General features: G+C 39.2%; 1 protein-coding gene across 3 annotated transcripts in view; it reads right to left on the bottom strand.

The window, feature by feature from the left end:
* MAP3K2 (mitogen-activated protein kinase kinase kinase 2) overlaps positions 1-25,313 on the bottom strand; it is a 56,210-nt gene extending 30,897 nt beyond the window's left edge. For 2 of the 3 annotated variants that reach the window (XR_015698777.1, XM_087731722.1), the window contains exons 1-3: positions 24,913-25,312; positions 4,997-5,066; positions 2,588-2,706 (exon numbers count right to left, since the gene is read on the bottom strand). Coding sequence is in view for 2 of the 3 variants with exons in the window: in XM_087731722.1 (XP_087587848.1) it covers positions 2,588-2,706; positions 4,997-5,000 (123 nt within the window). In the remaining variant the exon portion in view is untranslated. Of the gene's footprint in view, positions 1-2,587; positions 2,707-4,996; positions 5,067-24,912 lie in introns of all 3 variants that reach the window. The other variant, XM_087731723.1, reaches the window with a different exon arrangement.
* Positions 25,314-25,887: the final 574 nt, after the last annotated feature.

Genomic DNA, 25,887 nt, shown 5'->3' with positions numbered 1-25,887 from the left:
GCCATGAAATCCCACTCAATAATCCTACACCAGAAGTAAAATTCTTAAGCAGTCCATATTAATTTTCTGTCCTTTCTGATATACCAAGCATTTTAACAACCTGCTTCAGCTGAGGTATCTGATAGAGGCTTACAGTGTGTAAAAAATACAAAAAATTATTCTGAAGTACAACAAATGCTTCTTTAAGTAAACACATCATTTTCTATCAATGTATTTTAATATTACAACAGATTCATGATTTTAAATTCAGAGTGGAACTGATTACCAAAGAATTCTCCATCATGAACAGGCAGGTAGACTTAACTGCCATAACAGGTTTTTATGTACACTTCGGAGCTGAGCGTCCCAGGCTTAAGAAACATGTCTTGTTTCATAAGAATTACCATTAAAACCTACATATGTAATTAAGCTAGCATTCATGCAATCAATTTCCCGATAACAAAGATACCTGTAAATATCTGCAGTTACATGGAAATAAAATTGTTTTGCAAAATAATAATTTTAAGAATCAAATTGTATTGCAACTATTGCAGGAAAGAAAAAAAAATGCATTCAACCACAGAGATTATACCCAAATAACAACGTTGTATCTTCCAAAAGAATTACTTTTTTGTAATGTTTGCAGACAACACCAAGTTGGGCAGGAGTGTTGATCTGCTGGAGGGTAGGAAGGCCCTACAGAGGGACCTGGACAGGCTGGATGGATGGGCTGGGGCCAACTGTATGAGGTTCAACAAGGCCAAGTGCCAGGGCCTGCACTTGGGTCACAACAACCCCATGCAACGCTACAGGCTTGGGGAGGAGTGGCTGGAGAGCTGTCTGGCGGAAAAGGACCTAGGGGTGCTGGTCGACAGCCAGCTGAACATGAGCCAGCAGTGTGCTTAGGTGGCCAAGAGGGCCAATGGCATCCTGGCTTGTATCAGGAATAGTGTGGCCAGCAGGACCAGGGAGGTGATAGTGCCCCTGTACTCAGCACTGGTGAGGCCGCACCTCGAGTACCGTGTTCAGTTTTGGGCCCCTCACTACAAGAAGGACATCGAGGTGCTGGAACGTGTCCAGAGGAGGGCGAAGGGTTGGTGAAGGGTCTAGAGAACAAGTCCTACAAGGAGCAGCTGAGGGAGCTGGGGTTGTTTAGTCTGGAGAAGAGGAGGCTGAGGGGAGACCTTATGGCTCTCTACAACTACTTGAAAGGAGGCTGTAGCGAGGTGGGGGTCGGTCTCTTCTCCCAGGTAGCAAGCAACAGGATGAGAGCAAACGGCCTCAAGTTGTGCCAGGGGAGGTTTAGATTAGATATTAGGTAAAATTTTTTCATGGAGAGAGTGGTTAGGCATTGGAACAGACTGCCCAGGGAAGCAGTGCAATCACAGTCCCTGGAAGTGTCCAAAAAACGTGTGGATGTGATGCTTAGGGACATGGTTTAGAGGTGTACCTGGCAGTTAGGTTAATGGTTGGACTCGATCTCAGAGGTCTTTTCCAACCTTAATGATTCTACTTGATTCACAAGTGATTACTTTCAAAATTCACAAATTTAAACAGAATGACAAATATGTATTTCCCCCTCACCACTACCACATTTAAAAGAAAAATAGTTGAGCCATTTCTGAGTTTAACTTGCTGAACATGTATTGTATTCAAATCATTTCGGATCATATATGCACATTACTTCAATGTCTAAAGTCACAGCTCAGAAGTGAGCTATAGCAAAGCACCATTGTGTTATATAGTGAACTCCTACAGCTTTTAAAGCACAGAATTAAAAAGATGTAGCCATCAGTTTTTGACAGTGTAAGAGCCAAATATATTCAAACACTTTGGTCTTTAACAGGTTAAAACAAGACTGCACAAAATGAAGTTTCATGAAATATTGGACTGTCAATTAAGGATGCAATCAAATAAACATACAGTTAATTCAATAGGGCTATTACAACAATTCGGGTAAAAATCCACATCCTCTCCTATCCTAATCTCTCCACACGGTAGTTCAAACCTATCAACTAAGTATTTACTACTTTTCCATCTGTGTTCAGTATCTGCAGAAAAAAAAAAGAGCTGAAAAGAACTCACATTTCCAGCATATGAACAAACAAAAAATTGAGGCCAAAGATGCAGTAAAGGAGCTTAAGTACATTGCTGCTGCTGTACTGACATTCTTCAGTATGACATAGCTGACAACTGGGAAATCTAGTACACCTATAAAATTCATTCTAAAGAAGCATTCCAAATAAGAGATGCTAGCACACCTTGATATTTTAAAATAGTCTAGTACCAATATAATAATGATGATGATGATGATGATGATGATAAGAATAAGAATAAGAATAATAAATCTTCTACATAGTGTCAAAACACTCCTATGATCTTCAATTTATCAGGATCGGAGTCATTTAAGCATACACTATGATCTGGTCTGAAATGTCACCATTTCATTTTGCTCCTAACTTAAGAACATGAACAAAGAAAATGGCAGCACATGTGGGAGACTAATAGCTCATTCTGGTATGCTCACTGGTCTGGCAAGAAAAATAATTATAGAAGTCACAGCAGGACATTCAGTGTTCAATAGATTAGTAAGGATATTAAAGATTACCTGTTTTTTAGGTGAAGATGACTTTGGTTTTCCTGTTTCTTGCTGGGGCAATACAGGACGACTGGCCTTATGAAGTACAGCCAAATCCTGCATGATTGAATTCAAAACTTGCTGCTCATCTGCTCAGAGAAAAAGACCAGATAAGAATAAGTGACTGTTACATTTGAAGTGCGTTACTGTCTCATTTCACAATTGGGCAGGCATTATTCTAAAATCTAAAAGTCCATATTACACTTCAGTACATAATTGACAAATTAAAGATGCAACATGGCAGTAATTTTTTTTATTTCATTTATCATTAACGGTGCTTAAGGAAATAAACAGCTTAATCAATAAACACACTTAAACGGTAGGTTTAAAAAAATGAAGTCATAAAAGAGATTGACAACTCTACAGAACTGCAGGCTGTATTAATAAAAAAAAGGGTTATCTACTTTGTTTCAAATAATGTCCATGGATGAGACGTTAACTAGAAATCATACTCCCTGCCCCCCCATTCATAAAATAAAAGAAAAGCAAGTACTTTTGAATAATTTTTTCCTCTGTCCTGAACAGGTACAGTCACACACAGAAGAAGCATACAGACTCCTAGAGGAACACCTCCCCTGTTTGAGCATCTGCTAACGGCCCATGAAGTAATTTAAAATAAAAATAAAAACAAAACAAAACACCACAGAACTTTTCCAGGACTGCAAATGTAGTTTTTTTAGGGCTTGCAGGAGTAAACCACAAGGAGAAACAGAAGCACTGAACCCAAGGGACACTTTAGGGGCAGGAGTGCTATGCACCTTAGATTTCGAGTTCACACAAAATCCTAAATCCTGGTGATCTGCTGCAGCAGTGATGGCCTGAGGCCATGCTAGACAAGGTTTGCCCTGGAACTAGAATGCTCCTTTAGACAGGAAAGCACTTAGGAGCTCAAAAGCCTGTACATCCATCACTAAGGGAAATTTGTCACTAATATTTTGTATTTATTTTTTGCCACAGAAACAGTACTATACTCAACATGCATCTAGAACACTGGATAACAAAATTTATTTACAATGTTGTTTGTATGCCTTCCTGCTACTTCACAATGGATATGTTTTTTGAAGAATTCATTGCTAAGTGCTGTGATTTACAAAGAACAGTGTTTCTCAGACACGGACCTGAGAAAAACTCAGCATTAAAATCAGCAAGGAAGCATTCCAGGTATTCAGCAATGATGGGAATTCCTTCACACTCTATTCAAATATAACCAAATATATTTGTCATATCAGGAAATTGTGGGATTTCAGTGTTCTAATTTAACAGATTCTTAACAGATCAGAAAGCTGGTCTGAAAATGAGTAACTTTGATCATTGCTCATGCTGTCATTATTCATACTCTAGTAAGATATGCAAATCTATAAAAGCAAGTTTTACCAGCAATATTTAATGGCAGAACCAAAGGCATTCTTGCAGCTCACACTTAATCCTTTCCCACACTAAAGCACACTTCAAAACTTCCCACAATTAAAAAAGCTAAACTACTTTATTGTGTTATAGCCTATTCTAGTGCTCAGCGATAAAAAAAAAAAATAAATAAAAAAATGTTCTTTTAGCAGTTGGTTGGAGGAGGTTTCATTCCCAGCGGTCACTAGGTAGCATATTTCATGTAAAGGAAACCAAAGCATTGTGGCAAAGCATCTAAAGTTTACTGAATATCCAATACGACTCAATAGTCATTTCTCTCACATAAAATGTTGGAGCATATCAGAAATCCAGAGAGTGCTGTATTCCAAGATTCAGCTACTTTATTATTAAGCATGAGGTTAGGAAAAAATTAGCATAACAATAAAAGATAAACAAAAGCGATACAAAAATGTTTTCGTTGGTTGGTTTGTTGGGATTTTTTTGAGGGTGAGCACCCATAAGCTATTACAATAACAACATGGTCAACTCATAAAAGCATGCACAACTCGTAAAATCAACATCAAATTTAAAGTAATACAAATGTGCTATATATTTAGAAAAACACAGTTAGGCCATCTACACAGTCCTGGCTTTGCACTGCAATGACACAAGAAAATACAATAAAATTCTTTAATATAGACTGTGGGTTCCCCCCCCCCCCCCCAATAGCCATTACCATTTAGAGCACAGTAAATATTGCTCAATACCCTAATACCATGAATCTCAATTTCCTATGCTTGGATTTTTAAGTTACCACACAGTGAGGGAAAAGTGCTATATTCCAATGGAAAAATCCAGAAGTATTCTGAATACTAGCAAACCAGCTGAACACTGCCTTTCATGTAGACATTACATAGAGTTACACAGCCAAAGCGCACATTTCCTAGGAATGGTATTACATTAATGTTTTTGGTCTTCAATAGAAATGAAAAGTATCCAAATTAAATTTTTATATATGCTACACACAAGACTTACCCATAATGGCAGTGAGCCTGAAAACTTGAACTTCAGGGAAATGGTTGCTTCATTAACATTATTTTATTTCCTAAAGTGCAAAACCAAAAATACACAATTATTGAAGTTGTCAAAACCATGTAAAACAGTCAACTCCTCACTGTTTACAGGCAGTTTTTTTAATACTTTATGTATCAAATACGCATATAAACTATAAATAAGATTGCATTTGTAGGTATGACATGTGAAGAAAACAAATGTTGTCCCCAAAGCCTCACTGGGCTCTGAGCAACATATATAGACTTTTAAAAGACACAAAGCCTGAACTAAATATTCTTCTAGATTTAAGCTGATTTTAGTATCTATCTACACCCGAAAGTGATGATTAGTAGCTTCATTAGCCATAACACTCTGCTACATGGAATACTTACTACTACAGATTATTAAGAACCGATTCTTTTTCTACAGGCTCCTGTATCTGATGTCCAAAGCTCTGTGTTCAGAACTACATATAAATAGCTCATATATATAAATATATGAGAAACTCACAGCACAAATCAAAAGGCATCAATGCCTACTGATTCTATAAAGTAGAAAATGTCAATTGATAAGTTTTTTTCATCATAATTCAAGAGCATTACACAGATATCCCAACACCCCTGAAAGCAAATGCATCTGGAAGACAGCAGGTATTAACTTTTAACATACAATATACAAGTTATCCAGAAAAGCAGAAGCACAAGGGGCACATTTATGAACACACCCTGTCTATCACAATATCTTGAACATCAACCGACTGAAAAAAACAATAATTAAGGACCAATTAAAATAATCTTTCTATGAGATGCTATTATGGAGCTTAACAGCAAAAAACTAAAGACATATCCCTAAATAGACAATGAGATTTGTTGTAATACAGGCTACCACATGAAGAATTCAGAATTTTTAATGCAAGATCATAGAAGAAAACTCTCTAATTTCTCAAGCAGTCACTGCGACCAAGCAGGGAGAGCCTATTCCCTTCTCCCTTTTCCTGGCTGCAGTGGACCATCCATCCTTCTGACTAAGAGCCGAAAGATCTACCCTACTCTGATAAAACATAATTCCCCTGCAAATTCATTCAAGGAACTACACCAACAGAATATGACTAATTTTTTTTTTCTTTTTTAAACAGAATTTGTTTTCTCATGGTTTAGTTCCTTACCAGTGCCAAATGACCCCTGATGCCAGCACAGGGCCACCTGTGGGAGCACACAGGTGAGAACAGAGGGGAGGTGGGCCAGCTCTTTCAGCACCAGCCAGCCAGGGTTCCTTGCCTGAATATTCTGCCAAGTCTTCTAGCTAACAACAAATTAATTACAATTTTCCAAAGGATTTCTGAGCATCTTCAGTTAGGCATCTAAGAGTTTCTGGCATCATGTATCTTATATACTCATTTCATGAAAACAGCCTTTTTAAGGAGCATTCATTTCACCAGTGGAACTAGAAAGCTTCAAGTACTTCTGGCATATTTTTTCAGAAAGAAATTTATCCTTGAAAGCCATATAAAGCTCTCTGCCGTATACTGCCTTTTACCTATATATCAGATGACTCATCTACTATTGTCTATTTCAAGCTCCATAACAACCAAAAAGAGATCAGGCTTTTAAAGAAGATCCAGAGGCCCCACTCTGCCATCAGAAATCAGTTTAGTTGAGAGAGCACGCAAGAGAGCACATTAGAAGTAAAATAAAGCCGAAAACACGGCTGAAGTGTATTCAGAGTTACATACTCCCAAGTCTATGGACAGCCTCAACACAGTACCTGAAACAGCTTCCAAGTGCTGTGGGAAAGAAACTCCCGTCTAATGCTTTGCAAAGTATTAAAGCCTGCAAGAGTGTGAGAAGCATATCTGGCCTGGGCTGCCTGCAGTCTCAAGACACGACCCCAACTTTTACTACTAACATGGTCTCCAGCCTCTTGATGCCACCACAGGGGGAGGCAGAAAAATCTGCTTCAAAAAAATTAAAAAAGAAAAAGCTTCTGTTGCTCCACAACAGAAAAGGGAAATCATGGAGATACAAAAGAAAGGGATTTGTACTTATCTTCAGAGAGGAAAACAGGGGCTCAGTTTTCATTTATTTGCTGAATGATAGTAGCCAAGATCACTCAAAACAAGGACAGAATCTTTGGGCCTTGCTCTCACACAAGACGCCAGGAGATCTGGTTCACTTCATGAACTGGGATTACCTTTATAGCCTTAAATAACACAGCTAACATTTTTCCCCATGTCTGATTCTTTGCATCTTTTGCATCCTTAAGAGTCAAAAAAGCAAAACAGAACATATATTCAATTATTTCCTGAGATATGTTTTTTGAATCAGCAATAGTCTTGAGGGATCTTCCAAAGAATTATTCGCTAAAGTACTTATAGAACATTTTTTTAATTCTGTATTTGATCCAATTGTCTTAAAATGAGAGCTAGTGTCATCTTCATAAAATGTCTGATTTAATTAACTGTCTTAATACATTAAGCATAAAAATGTGTCTCATGACTTTGGATGAAGTACTGTTGTAATACTTCCTTGTAAGCATTTCGGAGAAACACAAAAGTTCTGTGAGGCATTTTACATCTTCTGCCACACTTTAAGAAAACAAGAACAAGTTATATCTCCAAACAAAAATACCCCAGATGTTCTTCCTCAACCTAGCTGAAATACCCAAACTTGGAAGCTCAAGACATTTGAGCTACAGGGCTCATATAGGGCAGGCAAGCTGAAGAAGAAGAAACATCTTAGGAAACATCTTCTGCAAGTTCCTCCAGCTACAAGAATTCATTCTTCAGTATTATTCTGTGGCATCTCTCATTAGAAGAACATCAGCTAATGAGTGAGCATCCATTTCTTTTCCCTTCCACTTCCTTCTTATTCCTTAGAAGAAAAAAAAAAAACCTAGAAAAATTAAATTTCTCTGAATAACTTAGGGACTTCTCACCTCACTGCACGTCCCTTTTAACCAAAATTCTTTCTGTTCAAATATAAAGTATAATTAATCACCAACTAAATGTCTTAACAATCTTTTTGTTAGCATTTAGTGTCACTTCAAAAATAAGCTAACAACATTAAAATTTCAATTAAACAGGTGACACAGATCAAACTTTATGAACACTTCACCTTTGTGAATTGAGAAAACACTTCTGTTTTTAACTGCTTGTTTCCGCAATGGACTATAATAACAGGGGAGAGAATAAAAACAAGCTGACAAAAATGAACATTTTTTAAACAAAGAAAATATACATTCAGTAGAAAGGGAAAAAAAAGCATACCCTAACCCAGGGTTACAAAGTAGCATTAGCAAAACACACGCACACACAGAGCAGATGACAGTCCAGGACAAAAAGGAAGCGAAACAGAGAAAACTGGAACTCAGAGAAAGGTTCAGGAGAAGCAAAGGCAGCAAAACACAAGAACAGACGCAAAGGTAGAGTAAGATTACGTCAAGGTCTTGCAGAGAAACACAAGCAGCTTGAATTTGAATGTAATTAAAGAAAGGATGACAGAGAGTGAATTTCAAAAAGGTGATGATGTGATAAGAGTAGCAAGCAAAGAAGAATATCCTAGCAACAGCATTTTGGATATAAGGGTGGAGAGATGCTGATGCATATTCATGATTCGCTTTCCATCAGCCACCTTCCACAGAGCCTGGAAGTCTTTCAGAATCTGAGAAAGCCGCTGAAGGAAGAAAATACCCAGGTGATTCCTGGAAATTGTTTTTAGCTTTCTCATGGCAAACGAAACAAAGCCCACGGGCAAATAAGTCAGGCGGACAATAATCTAGCTGTTCAAATACTCTGTGCTAATTGTTCATATGCATACACTTCTTCTATAATAAACACAACAGGGTTAAACTGCCTCTTGGTTACCGAGAGATAAAAGTACACAAACACCAGCATACATATTACATCGTCTCTCACGACTGACTTGGTCACAGTCAAAAACTTGTAGGCTAGGGAAAAAAAAAAAGCTTTACCCTCACACAGCAGAGGAAGAAAGCAAGTAGATGCTATATGAGGTGAATATTTATTAAGTGAGCTAGAAAGGGTGTTTTAGTTCTGTGGAATATGGAGATACACAGCGTGCAGAAATGAAATGGTTTCTACAGCATCCTGCTTCGTAACAGAAGTACAATTTTTAAAGAGTAACATTAGCTATGGCTACAATGAGAGCCATAAACTAATCAGATGAGAACAGTAAAGGTAGTATTTAAGAACACTTAAGAACATAAGCCAGCTTTCATGCTGCCTCATATGTTAAAAAATCAAGAAAAAAAATATAAAGAAGCAAGCAATCTATCTTAGACTGATTTTGTAAGGAACTCATACTTACACAGTAACACTTTACCTACACAGAAAGGTGCCTTGCACCTTTGGAATCCAAAGCTGTTCCAATAGTGGGGCAGGAATCTCCAGGGTATCAACTCCCTACAAATTTTCACTAAAATAAATCAGTCCAAGGATGCATAGTTCCCCATTCTTGCAGCAAAGCAAAATGACACAGTGTGAAAGAAGAAAGATGCACTATAATTATTCCAACCACAGGTAAAGATTAAATTGGAAATTATACTATATTAGGCATAAGCAAGTTAAACCAAAATGACAAGAAATCAAGATTTGCTAGCATTGTTATTCGGAGACAACCTTGTCTATTAAAAAAAAAAATAGATGATACGAAGAACCAGGTAAACATGAAGAGTGACTGGTTACAGGTAATTTTTCAGATTGTAGAATGGATAATCAGAATATAAAGTAAGACTATAAAAATTTATTTCATAGCAAGAAAAATAAGCCAGACAAAATGGTTTTACCCCCAAAATGTTACTTTTAAACAATCAAATGCTTGGTCTCACACAACGAACCTCTTGTAAATCACAGTAAGCAAAGCTGACAAAACCTCAAGTGATCACCTAGTCAAGTACACCTACTGACCCTTTAACCAAAATAACGTGCAGCACTGCTTGTCGTCTTTTTTATTTAAAATCAAATAAAAATAATGTCTGTGAACACGACAGCAAACAGTAATACCTAAATCTGAACTTCGTAGAAAAATTTTTCATAGCTCAAAGCCATTGTTGGCATAAATGACAGGAACTTACATAGTGTGGCAAGCCTAGAAGAAAACTCAGTATTGTTAGAAGACATTAGTGGATACCTAAAAGGAGGTAACTCCATAGAAACGAGTGTAAAGGAGAGGATTTTATACAGACATACACACAAACGAACACTGCACAAAAAGCCACCCTTTTCAAAGAATATGAAAGCAGCAGCAACACAAAATCATGAAGGACAGAAAAAAAGAGAAGCAAAGAGCAGTAACAAGAAAAAAAATATTTAAGCAGGTAACAGAAAGGTCTGTTAATAATTGGAGTCTAACAATAACACATCAGATGTGAGTTCAGTTTTACAAAAATTCAGATCTTTAACATATTGTAATAATACATAAGAAAAGGTGTTCACAGGGAAAGTGGAAAAGGGAGAGAAAGATTCAATTAACCCAAATCAAAAGCCAATGACACATTGATAAATTAAGGTAACATTTGGAAAACAAAACAAAACAAAAACAGGACTCAGCAGGTCAAAAGTGGAACATTAGAAATTAAGTTTAACTAGTGATTAAAAAAACAAATATTCTTTCTGTCACAGTACTATGGCATCTTTTAAAATGAAAAGGTATTGGAGGGGAATGAATGGATAAAAGTTTCTTAGAAAAAAAACTGTTAAAACGTTTGATTCCAGCATTCTTTGCACATCTCAAGGAATCTTAAGGTCTGAAAGCCAGCAGGGAGGGATCTTGCCTATCAGCAGCACGCCAGTAAGGGCATGAGCCACAGAGCAGTAATAGTGTCCTCCTTAGCTCTTCCTCTGCCACGTGCCCCCTTCTATTCTGAAGCACTTTCTTTCCCCATTAATTTATCCCGATGGTGATAAATAGTGAGATTAATTGCACTGGACAGGATACACTGAGAGGCTCCACCTAGTTCTAGTGTCCTAGGAAAGACTGGTAAAACAGCGGAACCAATCAAGCTCTGCCAGCTGATGCCCCAGAGCAAGGAAAAGAGACACAATCTAGAGCAGCATCTCTCACAACCAGGGCAGCAATTCAGGACGGACTACCTGTCCTGGACTCAGGCAGCATCAGACAGAAACTGTATTCCCCCCTGTTTTTCCCCTTACTGGTTGCTTTTCCATAGTTACCATCATTCAACAATTCTATCCTGAACAGCTGAACTAAACCCTTCTACCACTAGAATGACTGTTTGACAGAGTAAGGAACATAAACACATCAAATACTCCTTTGCAGAAAGAGCATTTCTGGTTTATTTCCTGCAAAAGTACTTGGGTTTATTTTTCAAAATATTTTATGTCTTGTTCTGATTGTATGTAGCTTAATCAGTATACTTCTAAACTTTGCCCTGAATTTCTCACTCTCTTGTAATTAAACCAGTTTTATCAGAACCCAATCTATTTTAACCTATTGTACAGAGACCAAGCAACCTTAAACGCACAGTACCAAGTGCCAGCTACCACTATCAGCATAATGGGCTTCATAAAACAATAGCACCCAACTCATTCAAAGTTAACAGACTTTTTTTTTTTTAAATAAAAACATAGTAAGGGGGAAAAAAAACACCTCAGATACACGTGTTTTACTGAATTTAGATGGTGAAATAGCAAGTGGTGATAAAAAACAGGAAGAAATAGCCAGCATCCATTTTTTGTTCTGGTTTTGAAAAAAAATCAAGAGGATGTATCCAAACCACAGCACAGTGTTACTGGAATAGAAATTTCACCATCCACAAAGAGATACAATGCACTACTTGTAATATACTTCAGATCAAACATTTTAAATTAAAGATCCAGGGACTTATTAGAGTCTAACTACGACTCTTCACAAAATCAGCGGTTCAGTTTTCTGGACCATTCTTGCAAATATGTGGAAATAGCTGGAAAACAAGAAGAATCTAGTGGATTGTAAATATTGTCTAAATAACTAAGAAGGATAAAGGAAAGGGTCAAAGAGCTGCCAATTATTTACCTCCACATCAACTGAGAGTAAAATAATGTAATAATTAGCTTGGTTTCTACCATGGAATTAAAAGCAACAACACAGTAATGCTTTGATTTCAAGGATTATTATTACTGCCAAGCAAAATATGGCTTTTTGAAATGATTACAGATTAGTTAACAGAACTAACTACGGCTATTACCCTACTTAGGTTTTTCCAACTATTTGGCAAAATATCACATGACATTCTAATTATTTGCTTTAAAGTCTCAATTAACTAACAAAACTCAGTTGATGGATTAAAATAAAATCTTTTGAGATCCATATCCCTATTTAGCAGGAAACATCAATGAACATGATTCCTAGTGCAACCCCCGACGGACCAGCAATGATCAAGTAGGCACAATGAGATACACAAATTACAGCTTAAGCAAATGACCTGAATTGTGTTTAAAAACACAGTCCAACAAAATGTACTTAAATACAGTTAAATATTTTAAATACATATAATAATTTACTGTTATTTTCACCCCATTTAATATTAATTTTTATTGTGTTCAATAATTGTTTTTTTAAGAGATGAGCTGCATTTATGGTGCTAAAACTGACAGGACCGCTTTTTGAACTTTTATCCTCCCTGCAACCAGGAGGACACCACCCGTAATTCAAGTTGTATTTTATGTAAGTCTAAATATTGTGTTTTATTATGTTTATTCAAAAATGTTTTTGCATTGAATGTAGTTTGACATAAAGTCAATCAGTTAGGAAATTGGAAAAAAGTTGCAGCTGCAAGATCGGACAGTCTTAGCAAGAGACAATTCAGAAGAATTATTAGATCACAATGTATAATTATATAACATAAGTGCAATACAAAATTAAAGAGGGATAATGCGATCCTTGTGTGTATAAAAATGCAGTGTATGCAGAAGCCATCTTGCTTCTGTACACAACCTACAGATACACCGTTCAGTGCAGAGTATCAGAAAGACTGCAGACAGCAAGTGTGGGATGGCTGAAGCATCACAACCTTTATTGCTGTTACAGATGTATCAGGTATCTCTATGATGTGCAGACTTGAAATTTCTTAAACTGAAGACTTTTTAAATCTTCCTGGCAAGCAAAAAAAGTGAATTTATGTCTAATTTAGCACACAAGACCACACAGACTTACCTCATCTGTACAGCTACACACATGGTTTGGTATTTGTTTATTTTCTGAAAAGAATGGTTACTAGCTGTACTACTTCCAGAGGTTCAATTAAAAAAAAAAAACAAACAAAAAAAAAAACCCAAACCAAAACAACAACAAAAAAACCCAAACCAGACTTGCATAAAATACAACTTCTAATTATGGATGGTGCCCTCCCAGTTACAGGAAGGATAAAACCTCAAAAAGCAGTGCTGTTAGTTCTAGCATCATGAATGCAGCTCATCTCTCAAAACACTTTGAGAGACAGACTTCAGAATGAACTGAAGGATCCAACATGCACAGTGTCAAAAGTAAAACTTCATCCTACTCAGATTAAATCTTTAGTTCCTGCTGTTCTATAAACTGTAATTTGACACGTTCATATAACATTTATCAGCTTGATGAACAATGATCTTGACTCGAAAAAGTTAAAAAGCGCTGGAAGGTTGCAGAACGCAAGGACGCAGTTTTTAAGGATTATTCTCATAAAAATGCAAAGTAGCAGATAATTTAGTTCAAGATGAGTTTATAGCAAAATTACGCTTCTGAGATAAATATCTTAACACTTACAGCAATATGCACAAAGAGTAACTGTAGTCTAGGAAAGCTAATCTCCCTACACTTCCTTTACAGTTGATAGGGAGAGATAAGCGTATTCAGAGAGTTTCAAGGCACTTAAATGCACGTTTCCTGCTTTGAATGAACCTCTCCTTTCCAAATGGTATCAAGAGCCTCCACTGGCTAACCCTTCATAAGCCCACTCCACTTGAAGTACACAAAAAAGATAAGACTGTAATTGACCTCTAACAGAAAAGCATCTACTTTCTTCAACAAGACCTCTTTCTTCACCTAATTCAAGTTTTACAGAACTTCTCCATTTCCTCTATCTGTTATTGCCTCGGCAGCAGGCAAAGCACTCCCCTCCACAGCTCATTTCTTGACCTAAACGAAGAATGACTTTGCTGATACATCAGGCCAATCTGCCTTCAAAGTCATGATGCTTTCTTAAGATCCGTTCATGATTTCAAGGGAAAAAAAAAAAAAAAAACACAACTATTGTGAAACAAACATATGCATTTGAAATTGAGGAAGGGTCACAGTAGCTGAAACTTGCGGACAGATGCCACAGTGACACCTTGCAAAATATTTTAGCATTGCCCATTTTGCAACAGAACATACTGGCTAGAAATCAACTGCTCATACTCCTCTACTCTTATCCGAGACCAGATTTTCTCACAAAAGTATGTTAAAAAGTAATAGACACAGTCCACTGGGCTACAAATAACTGCATCACTGCCTCCAAATCATTCTGGCATCTTGGAAATTTATCACCACCACCGTGGTGGAAAGTCTCAGAGCATCACAACACTAAGAAGAACAAATTCCTTACTGTTAACTAAGCTATATGCCACACAAGCTGATTAATGCTACTCACATTACAAAAACGTTTAAGGCTTACTCAGTATATTAAGGTAACATTATAACGCCCACAAATACACAGAGTAAAACACTTCTGTGATGTTTGTAACTTTTTCCTAACTTACCATCTTACGTGAACTGAGTAGCCCCATGAAAGGCTTCTCAAAGAAAACAGGTACATGAAATTCTAATCCTGAGAATCCCATAAACGTGCACTACCATGAGTGTTACAATCTGATTTAGGCGTTTCTGTTTCTCCTTCTAAAAAACCTCTGTGGTGCTCTGGGCTCAGCACCTGCTGCTGTCATTTGGAGGCCTTCTGCTGAAGCTGTCATGGGTGGCATCAGCCTTAGGTTTACTCCAAACTTATGACTGGCAAGTCAAAATATTTGTGAAGAGGGGCTAAAGGTGTTACAATGAAAACCATTCCCCACTACAAATGTAACTGTGTGTCCCCTATCCAAGATCCTACAGGAGGAAAACTTTTTTTTTTTTTGTATCACAGACAGTTCACAGCATATACCTTAAAATGATATGGTATATCTCTCTTCCTTGTGACAGAATTCAAGATCATCAGTTAAGTCAAAGAACTACTAGTACACGGTAAGCAAACTTACTCGTAACAGCACTACTGGTATTGGCGATTCCTGCAATCTTCACACGTCTAAGAAGGGAAGACCATGCTACAACCCGTGACAAAGAAATTAATTTTAAGAGTAGCTGTTCACTAGAAAAGTAAACCTACCACAAACCACTTATAATCTATGAACATTATTCTTTAAACAAAAATAAAGTACATGAGACAGAAAGCAGGCTTCCAGCAGAAACTGAGTATTGTAAACAAATGGAACATTTCAATTAATGTATGAGAGTAATTACACACAACTCATCAGTCAGATTTTGCTTCTGAGAGCATACAGAAGAAAGCACATCCTTAAGCTCCAGTAACTAGTTCTATCCTTTTCAGTTCATCTTCCATTTCTGTGACTGTGATGGGCTGAAAGACAACTATTTCGGGAAATAAGCCAGAGAAATAAACCCACTCTCCATTTCTACAGCTAGTTTTAACATCTATCTTCAGGTGCTAAAAGCAAGAAACTTTGTTTTTCTTCAGTATAACCATCACATTTGACAGCACCTTCCATTCAGAGCAAAACTCCCCAGTTTCACAGTTGCAGCTGTTTTAGTCATGACTGCCAATCAACTACTATCATTGCAAATCAAGCACCAAAACAATCCTGAACACAACAAAGCACATGAACCTTTCTGATTAACATGATCTGCCTGGCATCTTGCTGTGACACCAGCAAGGACAGAATCTAAATCTCTAGGGACATTCTCATATCTTCACCGTGAAGACATCTCAGTCTTATTTGCTATACATCTTCCAAATTATGCAACAAATCAAGGAGGAATCCTCAGCAAACAGTCTTCGCTATATACCATCTTACTCATTCCTCAAAGCACAGCTGTTCCTCAAAGCACAGCTCTTCCTGCACGCTACATAAGGCAGCGATTCAAGGAAGAAATCCAGAGTATGATAATAAAACTACCATTTTTCTCATCATCTTCTGCTACCTTGCCACCAAGTTTTCCCACAACATTAACAGACCATCACCTGGAGCTTCTGCCCGAAATGCCTTTCCTGGCTCACATTTCAATCTTCCTAGCTCAATACCCCATGTGCTCTCCCCCCATCATAACTCAAATTAACTCTGTACATTCAATCAGACATTTCCTCCATTATTTCTATCACCAATAATAAGAACATAAAAAGCAAAAGAATCTCATAGTACACTAACATGCAATATTTAAGTAGGATAAGACATTCATGAGCCATACAGATTTCCAACACAGCACAGAAAAAACACTCCTGAATCAATCTCAAACTCAAGATTAAAACATTCAACAACGACAACAACAAAGAGCAATAAATTTAACCAGGGAGCCACACGTATGGGTAGACTCAGACCTCTCAGGCTTGGCACTGTACAGAGGGCTCAATAATACCACTGAGAAGATGGACAGGTGTGTACTTAATATACATTAATGGCAACTGAGAGAACCTTGTGTGCATGCATAGGTAACACATACCATGCAAAATCCAAAGATTTTTTTTACCACACGTGTAACACAATTGTGCATCATTTTTGTAGCCAGTAGGTCTCACTGAGCAGGTCTAAATGGACAAACTTGTAAGTTTTTATCCATATTCAGCAGGCACTGTTTTTAAACTGGATGACCCACATAGGCCAACACATTAAGATACTGCTAAACTGTCAAGTACACAAGTCCTTTTTCACTTTGTGCTTTGGTAACAATCTTTAGCTTCCTGTGAACCAGAAAAAAACCATAAATTCAACTCAATCCCTCATAATAACATTTAAACCAAAATGTAACAATAAAACCCTAGCTTTGTCAAAACACTCAAGAATCAAATGCAAAGACATAAAGACAATGTATCCTCATAAGGTTTCCCTCTTGCATCTCCCATAGCACACCCCTTAGCAGCGGGTACCAAATCATTACAATGACATCTATGATGCTACATAATTATACTTTGCCCTCAACTGATAAAAATGTAAGAACCCTCATAAATACAGTTAATAAGGTAAACTAACTACAGACTCAAAAGTTGGAAGCATATACAAGTGGAAGGATTACTACATACATGCCCACATCTAATCATCATCATCTTTAAGACTACAGTTCCACTGCTAAGGTTGCATTTCTGCCAAGGGAGTAGTCCTGCTTGTCTACAGTACCTGCTGCTTTCCAGCTGAACCTCAATGACAAGCAGGAGGAGATCCAGAGCAAACAGATGATCAGCTGAAATGATTTATTTTACATTTTAATTAGCCATCAGCCCATCTAACTGATCTCACACTTCTACAGCACCAATAGCAACACAAGGAAAGGAGCAAGAACTCATGCTGGAACCTCCCCTCTTGGCCACTGCACAGATCTGATCTTTTAAAAATATTTTTCAAAAGACAGCATGTGTAATGCAGGGGTTCCAGGGAACTACGAACAGTTAAGTGTGACCTATAACAAATAAACTAGAAATAATGGACATATGAATAATTATGATAGAGCAGGGAAGAGTAGATATGGCTGTTCCAAAAAGAGATCCTCACTTTCAAATTTCTTGGTGCACTCTGAACATGTGTAAAAAGACCTGAACTCAGTCACTATCATGGTGTACTTGCATTTCCAGTGCTGGAAAAGTCTCACCAAAGGCTTTCTTGCAGTCACAGCATAAGAAAAAACAGAGACCCTTGCATGAATAAATTGGTTAAAATATAGAAAATGTAGGACAAACATAGCTGGTGTTCTCATAAGGAGGGAGGCTACCAGTGGGGCTCCACAAGAGTCTGTGTTGTTCAACATATTCTAAATTATCCAAGAAACAGAAGCAAGGTGAAAAGTTTGCTGACGCTACTTTCAATACTACGTTATTCAGGAGAACAAGGAAAGGGCTGACTGCAGTAGAGGAGGTGGTCTTTATCAGACTAGGGGACTGAGCCATAAAGCAGATGAATGAAAGTGATGCAGCCTGGGGGGTGGAGGGGAGGGGGAAGAGAAGCAGTTCTAACTTTGCACATAACAAACCGATGGGCTTTGCACTGAATACTACCAGCACTCAGAAATGAAAGCCTATGTTAGGAATTATCATCACAGAAATCAGTCCAAAACAGATCACTGTCTGCCCATCCTGAATATCACTAGCAGTCCTGGGGCCTTCAGCTCCAGAAGAGGACGTAGCAGTATACAGTAGTTTCAGAGAAGAGCAAAAGGTACGATCGAGGGCACAGAATGGGTTCTACAAGGGGGGAACAAAGAGGCAAGTTAGGACTCTCTGGTTTCGGAAATATTCGGGTGGAGGGAGAAAGCGATAAAGGGCTACAAAATCTTATGAGGAACAGAGAGATGGATTGTTACATTGGACAGAGGTCACTGTTCACTCTCTTCCAAAAGAAATGGGGCACCAAAGGAAACCAGTACAAGCTAAGTTCAAAAAAAAGAAGGTAGATTTTAACATAACAAATAGCATACCTGTAGAATTTCTTACCAAGGGATATTTGGATGCCAGACATTTAGCTGCATGAAAAAATGGATTGGGCAAGTTTGAAGAGAAAAATCCGAAAGTTACTAATTACACAAAACCCACACCAGATTAAGAACAGACCGTTACTGAAAATAGTTAGGGACTGAAAGAATATTCAAGCTAAGTATTATATATGCTTGCCCTGTTCTCACTCTTCCATAAACATTCATTCATGCTTACCATTGAAGGAAGAATACTGGATTATCTTTTGTCTGATTTCATTACGGATTAAGATTTTACCTAAAACTTGTCAGCCACTTCACCAAAACCATTTAAATTTTCATTTGGAAGTCTCATTTGGTATTCATGATAGTGCCAGTTTCACAGACACAGAGCCTTAATAGATATTCTCTAAAGGAACTTGCTGCAGCAGCTTAATAAGTCATTCATTACACTATCCACCTCATCTCTGCCAGACGTTACTGCACTTACTGGTATCAGCAGCACAAGAAACTCTTTTCTAACTACTACTTTCTACCCATTCAGTTATCATCAAGCCATTATAGAAAAAACAAAACACTGCTTGAAGGTTTGGGGGTTTGCCATTCCAATTACTTTTTTTTCTTTTTAAAATAAATATCCTCATGCTGCAGTTACAATAATTGTGGCACTGCTAAAAACACACACAGTCAGTGTGACAAAACAACAATTAAATACAGGTTGAGCTTTACCAATCAGTTTGAGCTTTATCAGTAAGATTTCAGCAATTAGATTAAAAAAAATATTTAAGGTGACAATTCTCACGTTCTTCAGTAGAACATCTTATTTTCTTTAGAAGTTTAATTACTGCTTGTGTCAGTATTTTAGTTCTCTCTCTCTTTTTTTTTTAATTCAAACAACAGCTTGATCCAGATGTTTTCCAATTTCCAAATCTTTGTTCGACGGTGAGACTACAGTTCCCATTGTTATCATTTTGGTAACATGGCATTCAAGCTGTTGGCATTTACAGAACTCTCTTGTCTAAATTATTTTAAAATAATTTTGAGGATAGGTAAGAGGTAATCAGCACTGACTACTCGAATACTTCTTCCTGCAAGAAACTAAAGGCCTTCTTTAATAATTATTATTGGTGTCTATTTTGCTTTTTGTGAAGGCAGCACTGCTGAAAGAATCACACAATTTGTTCCATCTGTGATCTAGCCTCAAAAATTATGGATAAAATAATTTACATAAGTCAGATAAAATGGAGTAAAGCCAGGAAACATGTTGAACACATCTGTTTTGTAGCTGGCTCTCCAATTCTTCCAATAAAGCACGCTTATAGGATAAAAATCTCTTCTACTGTGTCATTGGACTGTATGACACCTCAAAATGGCAAAAGGCTTGTTCAGGTACAGTTACACCAACAGAAGTTGTCTTAGCAATATGACTTACTTCAAAGACAGCACGTGTATAAAATAGACTGGTAAAGACACATTTTTGCCAGCAGAAGCTGCATCTAACCTAGGAGAACTTGTTCTCAATCAAGTTTCCTGTTGTAGAGCAGGATTATATTCAAAAGCCACAGGGACTGTATGTGTTGGGAAATAGATGTGGAAGAGCAGAAACTGCATACTTTCCTGTAGAATAACTTATTGAACAGGGATCCTGTTGAGTATAGAAATGGCTAATATAAGAAAACTAACCTGAAATAAAGATTGATTTCAATACAGTATAAGGTTCTAGTCTTCGGAAAGACAACTCAAATTCATACATACGAAGAAAGAGATACCTGATTTAACATACGTTAATACAAGCTCCTGTGTTAACAAATGCAGGAGCCAAGAACCTGACCTCATGTTGTTGGAAAAAAACAAAACCAAAACAAACCCCAACCATACCTACGCACACACACCCTAGAATGATGTTTTAATAAGGCTGTCATGTTACTTCTGCTGCAACTTATAGAGTAAGTTAATTACTCTGTTGTCATTAAGGCTTTGTCTGGGGAACTTTGAAAAAGATACAGACACATCACTCAGAGTCCAGTGAGAGTTAACAACAACAACAACAATCCTGAGAAAACAAGACCTGTGAAGAAAAGGCCTGTTTGCACAGTTTAGTAAAGAGAAGTCTGAAGTAAAAGGAGACAGAAGAACAGTCTTCACGTATGCAAACAGTTGGTGCAAAGTGTACAGAAATCATTATCCTGCATGAGTAGTAATAGTTGGACAAGAACTAACTGGCTTAACTAGCACTGAGACAGAGACTTAAGTTAAATATTAAGAAAAGCCTCCTAACTATATTGATGGTTATATACTAGCTATAAATAGACTAGTGAAGAGGTGTGGTATTCCCCTCTTTCGAGTTTTTTAAGAGCAGATCAGACAAATCTCCGTCAGACGTGATTTCAGTGTATTTGCTTTTGCCTCAGAGTAGGGACTGGCGTAATTAAATCCCTTCCCTTCTTATACATCTATCATTTCTTCATTTATCCAAATGAGAACAGTTTATCAGTGTTATCACACCTGAGCTTCAAAAGTACAGTCTTTGCAACATAAATATCTGACACATTTGAATTTTATTACATTGCTGGTGAATATTACATTGCTGTTGTCAGACTGTTGGTGTACTTAGTGCAAAATGTACCAGGAACACAAAAGCAGCATCTTTTACTACTGCAGAAGTGGACAAACAATTGAATGGAAATACGGAAAGAGAAGCAAGTGAGGAAAAAACAGCGAAGGACTCAAAGAAAAACAATGGCTGAAAACAAAGCTACAGCAAAGAAAAAAACCTTTAGCCTAAAGAAAAGTATCTTCCTCTCATGTGAAAAACTGGGTTACAGTTTGCTGGTATAATTTCAAAACTATGCAATAATTTGAGATCTAGAAGTAAACATAAGTAAAAGACTTCGCAAATGGACAGGAAAAAGTCACGTCTCTACAGGCCTCCCTACATTACCAATTCCGACTCTCAGTTTTTAAAGCACACTGCAGATACTTGAGCAAGGCCAAAGCAGGGGTAAGTCCAACTTCAAATGACCTCATTAAGCTGGGCTCTAAGCTATGCCATATGCGTATTTGTGGGCCAAGCATCTCTACAGCAGCGGTTCCCACAGACAGAAATCAGTGCAATATCCCAACACAGAACTCCATCTTTCCTTCGCTTATTGTCACCAAAGCTTCTGCAGCTTCTCAAAAAATGCACTTAAGGTGAACATATTAAAAAGATCTCAGAAAAACTTGCAAACAAGCCTGTTTAGTCTAAGAAATTAGGGTAACACAGAGCTATAAGCTGCATTTATCGTTATTAATATATTACTAAATCAAGATCTCACGCTAAGATCCAGAAGCGAGAATCACGACTAACGTACTGCATTCTGAACATGTTTCCACTGCCCAATTATGTCTACCATGTTATTTTGCAAGATATGTGCAATTATAGCACGCATGACCTATTTTGACCTATTCCTTAGCACTACAGAACACCAGAATATTAAAATAGAAAATGCAGTATTTATTCTTCTAAAAAAAGATTTTTCTTCTCTCCCACAGAAAAATTAGTGTGCTTAATAGAAGTCACTGATTTTTTTTTTTTTAATTTAATACTGTGTCAGTTCTACTTCAGAATTTTAAAAGCTTAAATTTAGAAGTTAAACTTTCAGGACAGCAAACTTAATTATTTGCTAATTAGATAAACCTAGGTAGAGTCACTAGTCAGTATACATATTTACATTAGTTTGTCATATGTATGAAAATAAGCTCTGCAAAAGTAACAAGATGTAGATGTACTTAATTACATTGATCAGTCACATTCTCATCATTCATCTGTTTTTCTCCAAATAGTAGTCTAAACAGAGGAAAATGTTAACAGCAAAGATCTAAAGAGAAATTATTAGAAAATATGTTCATTACTCCAGACCAAACACGTACCTCTTGACAGATCAGAACACCTTTGGCTGTGTGTTTGGTGGGAGAGGGGAATCAATGAAGGAAATCACTCTATTATCATTCTCAGGTTGCATTTCATAAGAAAACATTATTTTCAGTTCAGAGAATGCTCAGTTAGAGAGCCACTGAGCAATCTGTCACAAAAATAAATTACACATTATACATTTGACTTTGTTTGCTGACATAAAAAGCCAGCCTGCAGTAAAGATAACATAAATGAAAGATGAAAAATGAAACTTAAGATTGCTAATGTGCAAAGCTTTTTTCAGGAAGTTCTCCATAAATATATATTAATAATGATAAGGTTTTAAAAAATAATAATTCTGACTTGTACCTAAATATTAACACTGTATTTTAGGAAATTGTAAGAAAAAATGTAAAGTAAAAACTATAAATGTGAATTAAATTTACAGCATGATCAACTTTCTTGCTTTCTTCAGAAGAAAACTTTATAATAAAACAATAAGTCTTCTGCATTTAGCCTCAATTGGCTTTAAATTCCACAAGTCTGCGCATTGACTAGCTTTCCTAAGAACCACAGCAAAGAACCTTTCACGGGTCTATGATTAAATTTGAAAGGTTATTTATTTTACCCTAAATTATCTAGAGTTTTATCAACATAAAGAAAAAAAAAGCTTCCCTACCATGATATTAAACAACAAGATAATGCTCTTGTTACACTACGTTAATAAATTCTACCTGTCACAGATATCTGCCTACTCACATATACTATAAAAGCTCTCAAGATTACCAAACGCCACAGCTATCTTAGAAAAAGTTTCTTCTGACAGTTTAGAAATCTCAGCAAGCCAAGACAAGCAATTCAGAAACATCTGTTTCCTTCACCGGTCTTCCATTAGTGTCAGGTAAACCACTGACAGAGTTCATCAAGACAAACTGTACACAGATTTTTCTCCAGCAATGAGTCAATTTGACAAGCATTACCTTGCTATTTTGCTTTATCAAAATACTATAAAACCTTGGGGGAAAAAAAAATCAAATTAATTATATACAGCCTCATTATCTGAATCAATATTCAGGTTCAATACGTTTCAGTGGCAATGACAGAACACAAAGCGTAAGAAAACAGGAATTATAGCAAGTTCTCATTTTTTAATATATTTCTGAGGAAAGCAGTTATTTAAAAAGCCATTGTAAGCAAAGGCAAACACGAAAGTAACATTTCCTCATACAGTATTTCTGTTATTTTCAAATGACAGTGAAGGGTTTAGCCATAGGGTAGGGGAAAAAAAACCCCAACGAACCAAGAAAATTCTTCTAAGGTTTTTCAGTGTAGCATAAGTACTAACTCATCGCTGTCCATTCCCTCAAAACTATCCATAAGGGAATTCCATAGGAAAGGACACTTTCTAGGGTATTCTGCTAATAAGCGCTATGCCACGAGAGAATCCAAGCTGTTGTGCAAGACAAGCACGTAGACATTCATTCTGCAAATACTACGTCTTTGCCATATAGGTAGCAACACATTTCTGAAGGCCTCTTACACTCTGCAACGTGCTGCATTGTTTAAAGAAAAGAAGTGTTATAGCTGAGAAACATTTTCTGCACGGATGAGAAACCCCTCTTATTTGAAGGCAGGCTTCTATTATCTTTTACCACCCTCTCAGAGGGCACTTCACAATACGATACAGCTTAGAAGTGCTGAGCTTATTTAATGCCTTGATCTTCAGTAATTCCACAGCCAAAAACTAAAACCAGATTTACGAAGCAAGAGAGGAAGCCAGGAAAAAACCCAACCTCGTGGGTGCTGCAATGCACCTCAAAAGCAGTAAGGGAAAAAAAATAACCTAATATCCACTTATTCCCCCGACAAAAATACCTTGCAGAATCTGACCTACATACCCAATTCACAGCACTGCTATCGCTGCAGAGCGATTTAAAGACAAGAGACTACAGCATCAGTATGCAGAGGCAGGAAGGTTTACGGTGACATATAAATATTTGTAGAGCTTGTAAAATCCTTGAGATTCTGCGGTTGTAACGTCAATAACCAACACGCCGTGTCCCCCCAGCACCCCAAATAACTACACCGCCGTCCGCCGCCACCTGCCCAGGGCCGGTGCCCCCGCCGGCTCCCAGCAGCGCGGTTCGCGCTCCCCCCGCCCCAGCCCGGGCACCCCCTGGATGCCGAGGCCGCCCCAAGCGTCCCCCGCACCGGCGGCCCCCTCCAACGCGCACCGACAAGCCCGGCCCGGCCCCCCCGCCACCGCACAGGCATCCGGGCGGCCGAGGGCCGCCCCCCGTCCGGCCTTTCCCAGAGCCGCCCCCGCCCGCCCCGCCGGCACCGACCTGTGTCACAGCGGAGGCCGGGCGGCCGCCAGGGACCCCCCCGCGCTGCCCGGCGGCGGCGGGCGCAGGCCCGGCTGGGCAGGCGGCGCGGAGGGAGCGGCCAGGTTTCCGGAGAGGAGCCCACCCCCCCGGAGGAGGGGGGGAAGGGGCCCGGGGCCTGCCCGCGCCGGGGCACGGCGGGGAGGGTGACAGCAGGCACCGAGGCCGGCGCGGAGGGAACCGCGCGTCGAGGCGGGCCCGTGAGGAGGGGAGCGGCGAAGGTGCCCCCGGAGCGCTGGCGCGGCGGCGGGGCCGGGCCGGGGGGAATCCCGTCAGGCGTGAGGGGCCGGCGGCCGCCGCCGCTCCTGCTGCCAACCGAAAGCTCCGCCTCCCCCTCCGCCGAAACTCGTGACGTCGGCCGCGCCGCCGGCGGCGGGAGGCGGGGGAGCGTCAGACGTCACCACGGCCGGGCGTCACGGGAACAACGTCCCGCCTCTGCGCACGCGCGCAGAGAGCCGGAGGGAAGCGGGAGGCTCGCACCGCAGCGCTGCGGGGGCGCACGCGCACGCGCACCCGCCCCGCCCCTTTCGGGCCCGGGCCCGGGCCGGCGGCGCCTCCCGGCCGCTCCTCGGCGCCGGGAGCCGGCGGCGCCTTTCCGTGAGGCGGCCCGACTGACGCGAGGGCGCCTGGGGCGGGGCCAGGCCTCCCCTTCCCCGCTGCAGCGGCGGAACGGCCCCGCCGCCCGCCCCGCCTGCCGGTGCGGCGGTACCGGGGACGCAGCCGGGGCCCCGGCCGCCGCCCGCGCTGGGAGCCTCGGCGGCGGCTGGCAGGCGAAGGGCCCAGGCGCTGCCTGCCGCGGCGTCAGGGCCGGGCTCTACTCCGCTGCGCGGGGGAGCGGCCGCCGGTTTTTGTCAAGCGATTTTAAGTCAGGCCCGGGCCGCTGCCTTCCTGCCGTTGTGTGATCGCGGTGGTTCGAAGGCAGGACGCGAACGTCCG

Source organism: Nipponia nippon, unplaced genomic scaffold (assembly GCF_047370975.1).
Source record: "Nipponia nippon isolate SJK-2023a ecotype South Korea unplaced genomic scaffold, ASM4737097v1 scaffold_5, whole genome shotgun sequence".
Taxonomy (NCBI): Eukaryota; Metazoa; Chordata; class Aves; order Pelecaniformes; family Threskiornithidae; genus Nipponia; species Nipponia nippon.
This window is presented reverse-complemented; position numbering and strand designations above follow the sequence as displayed.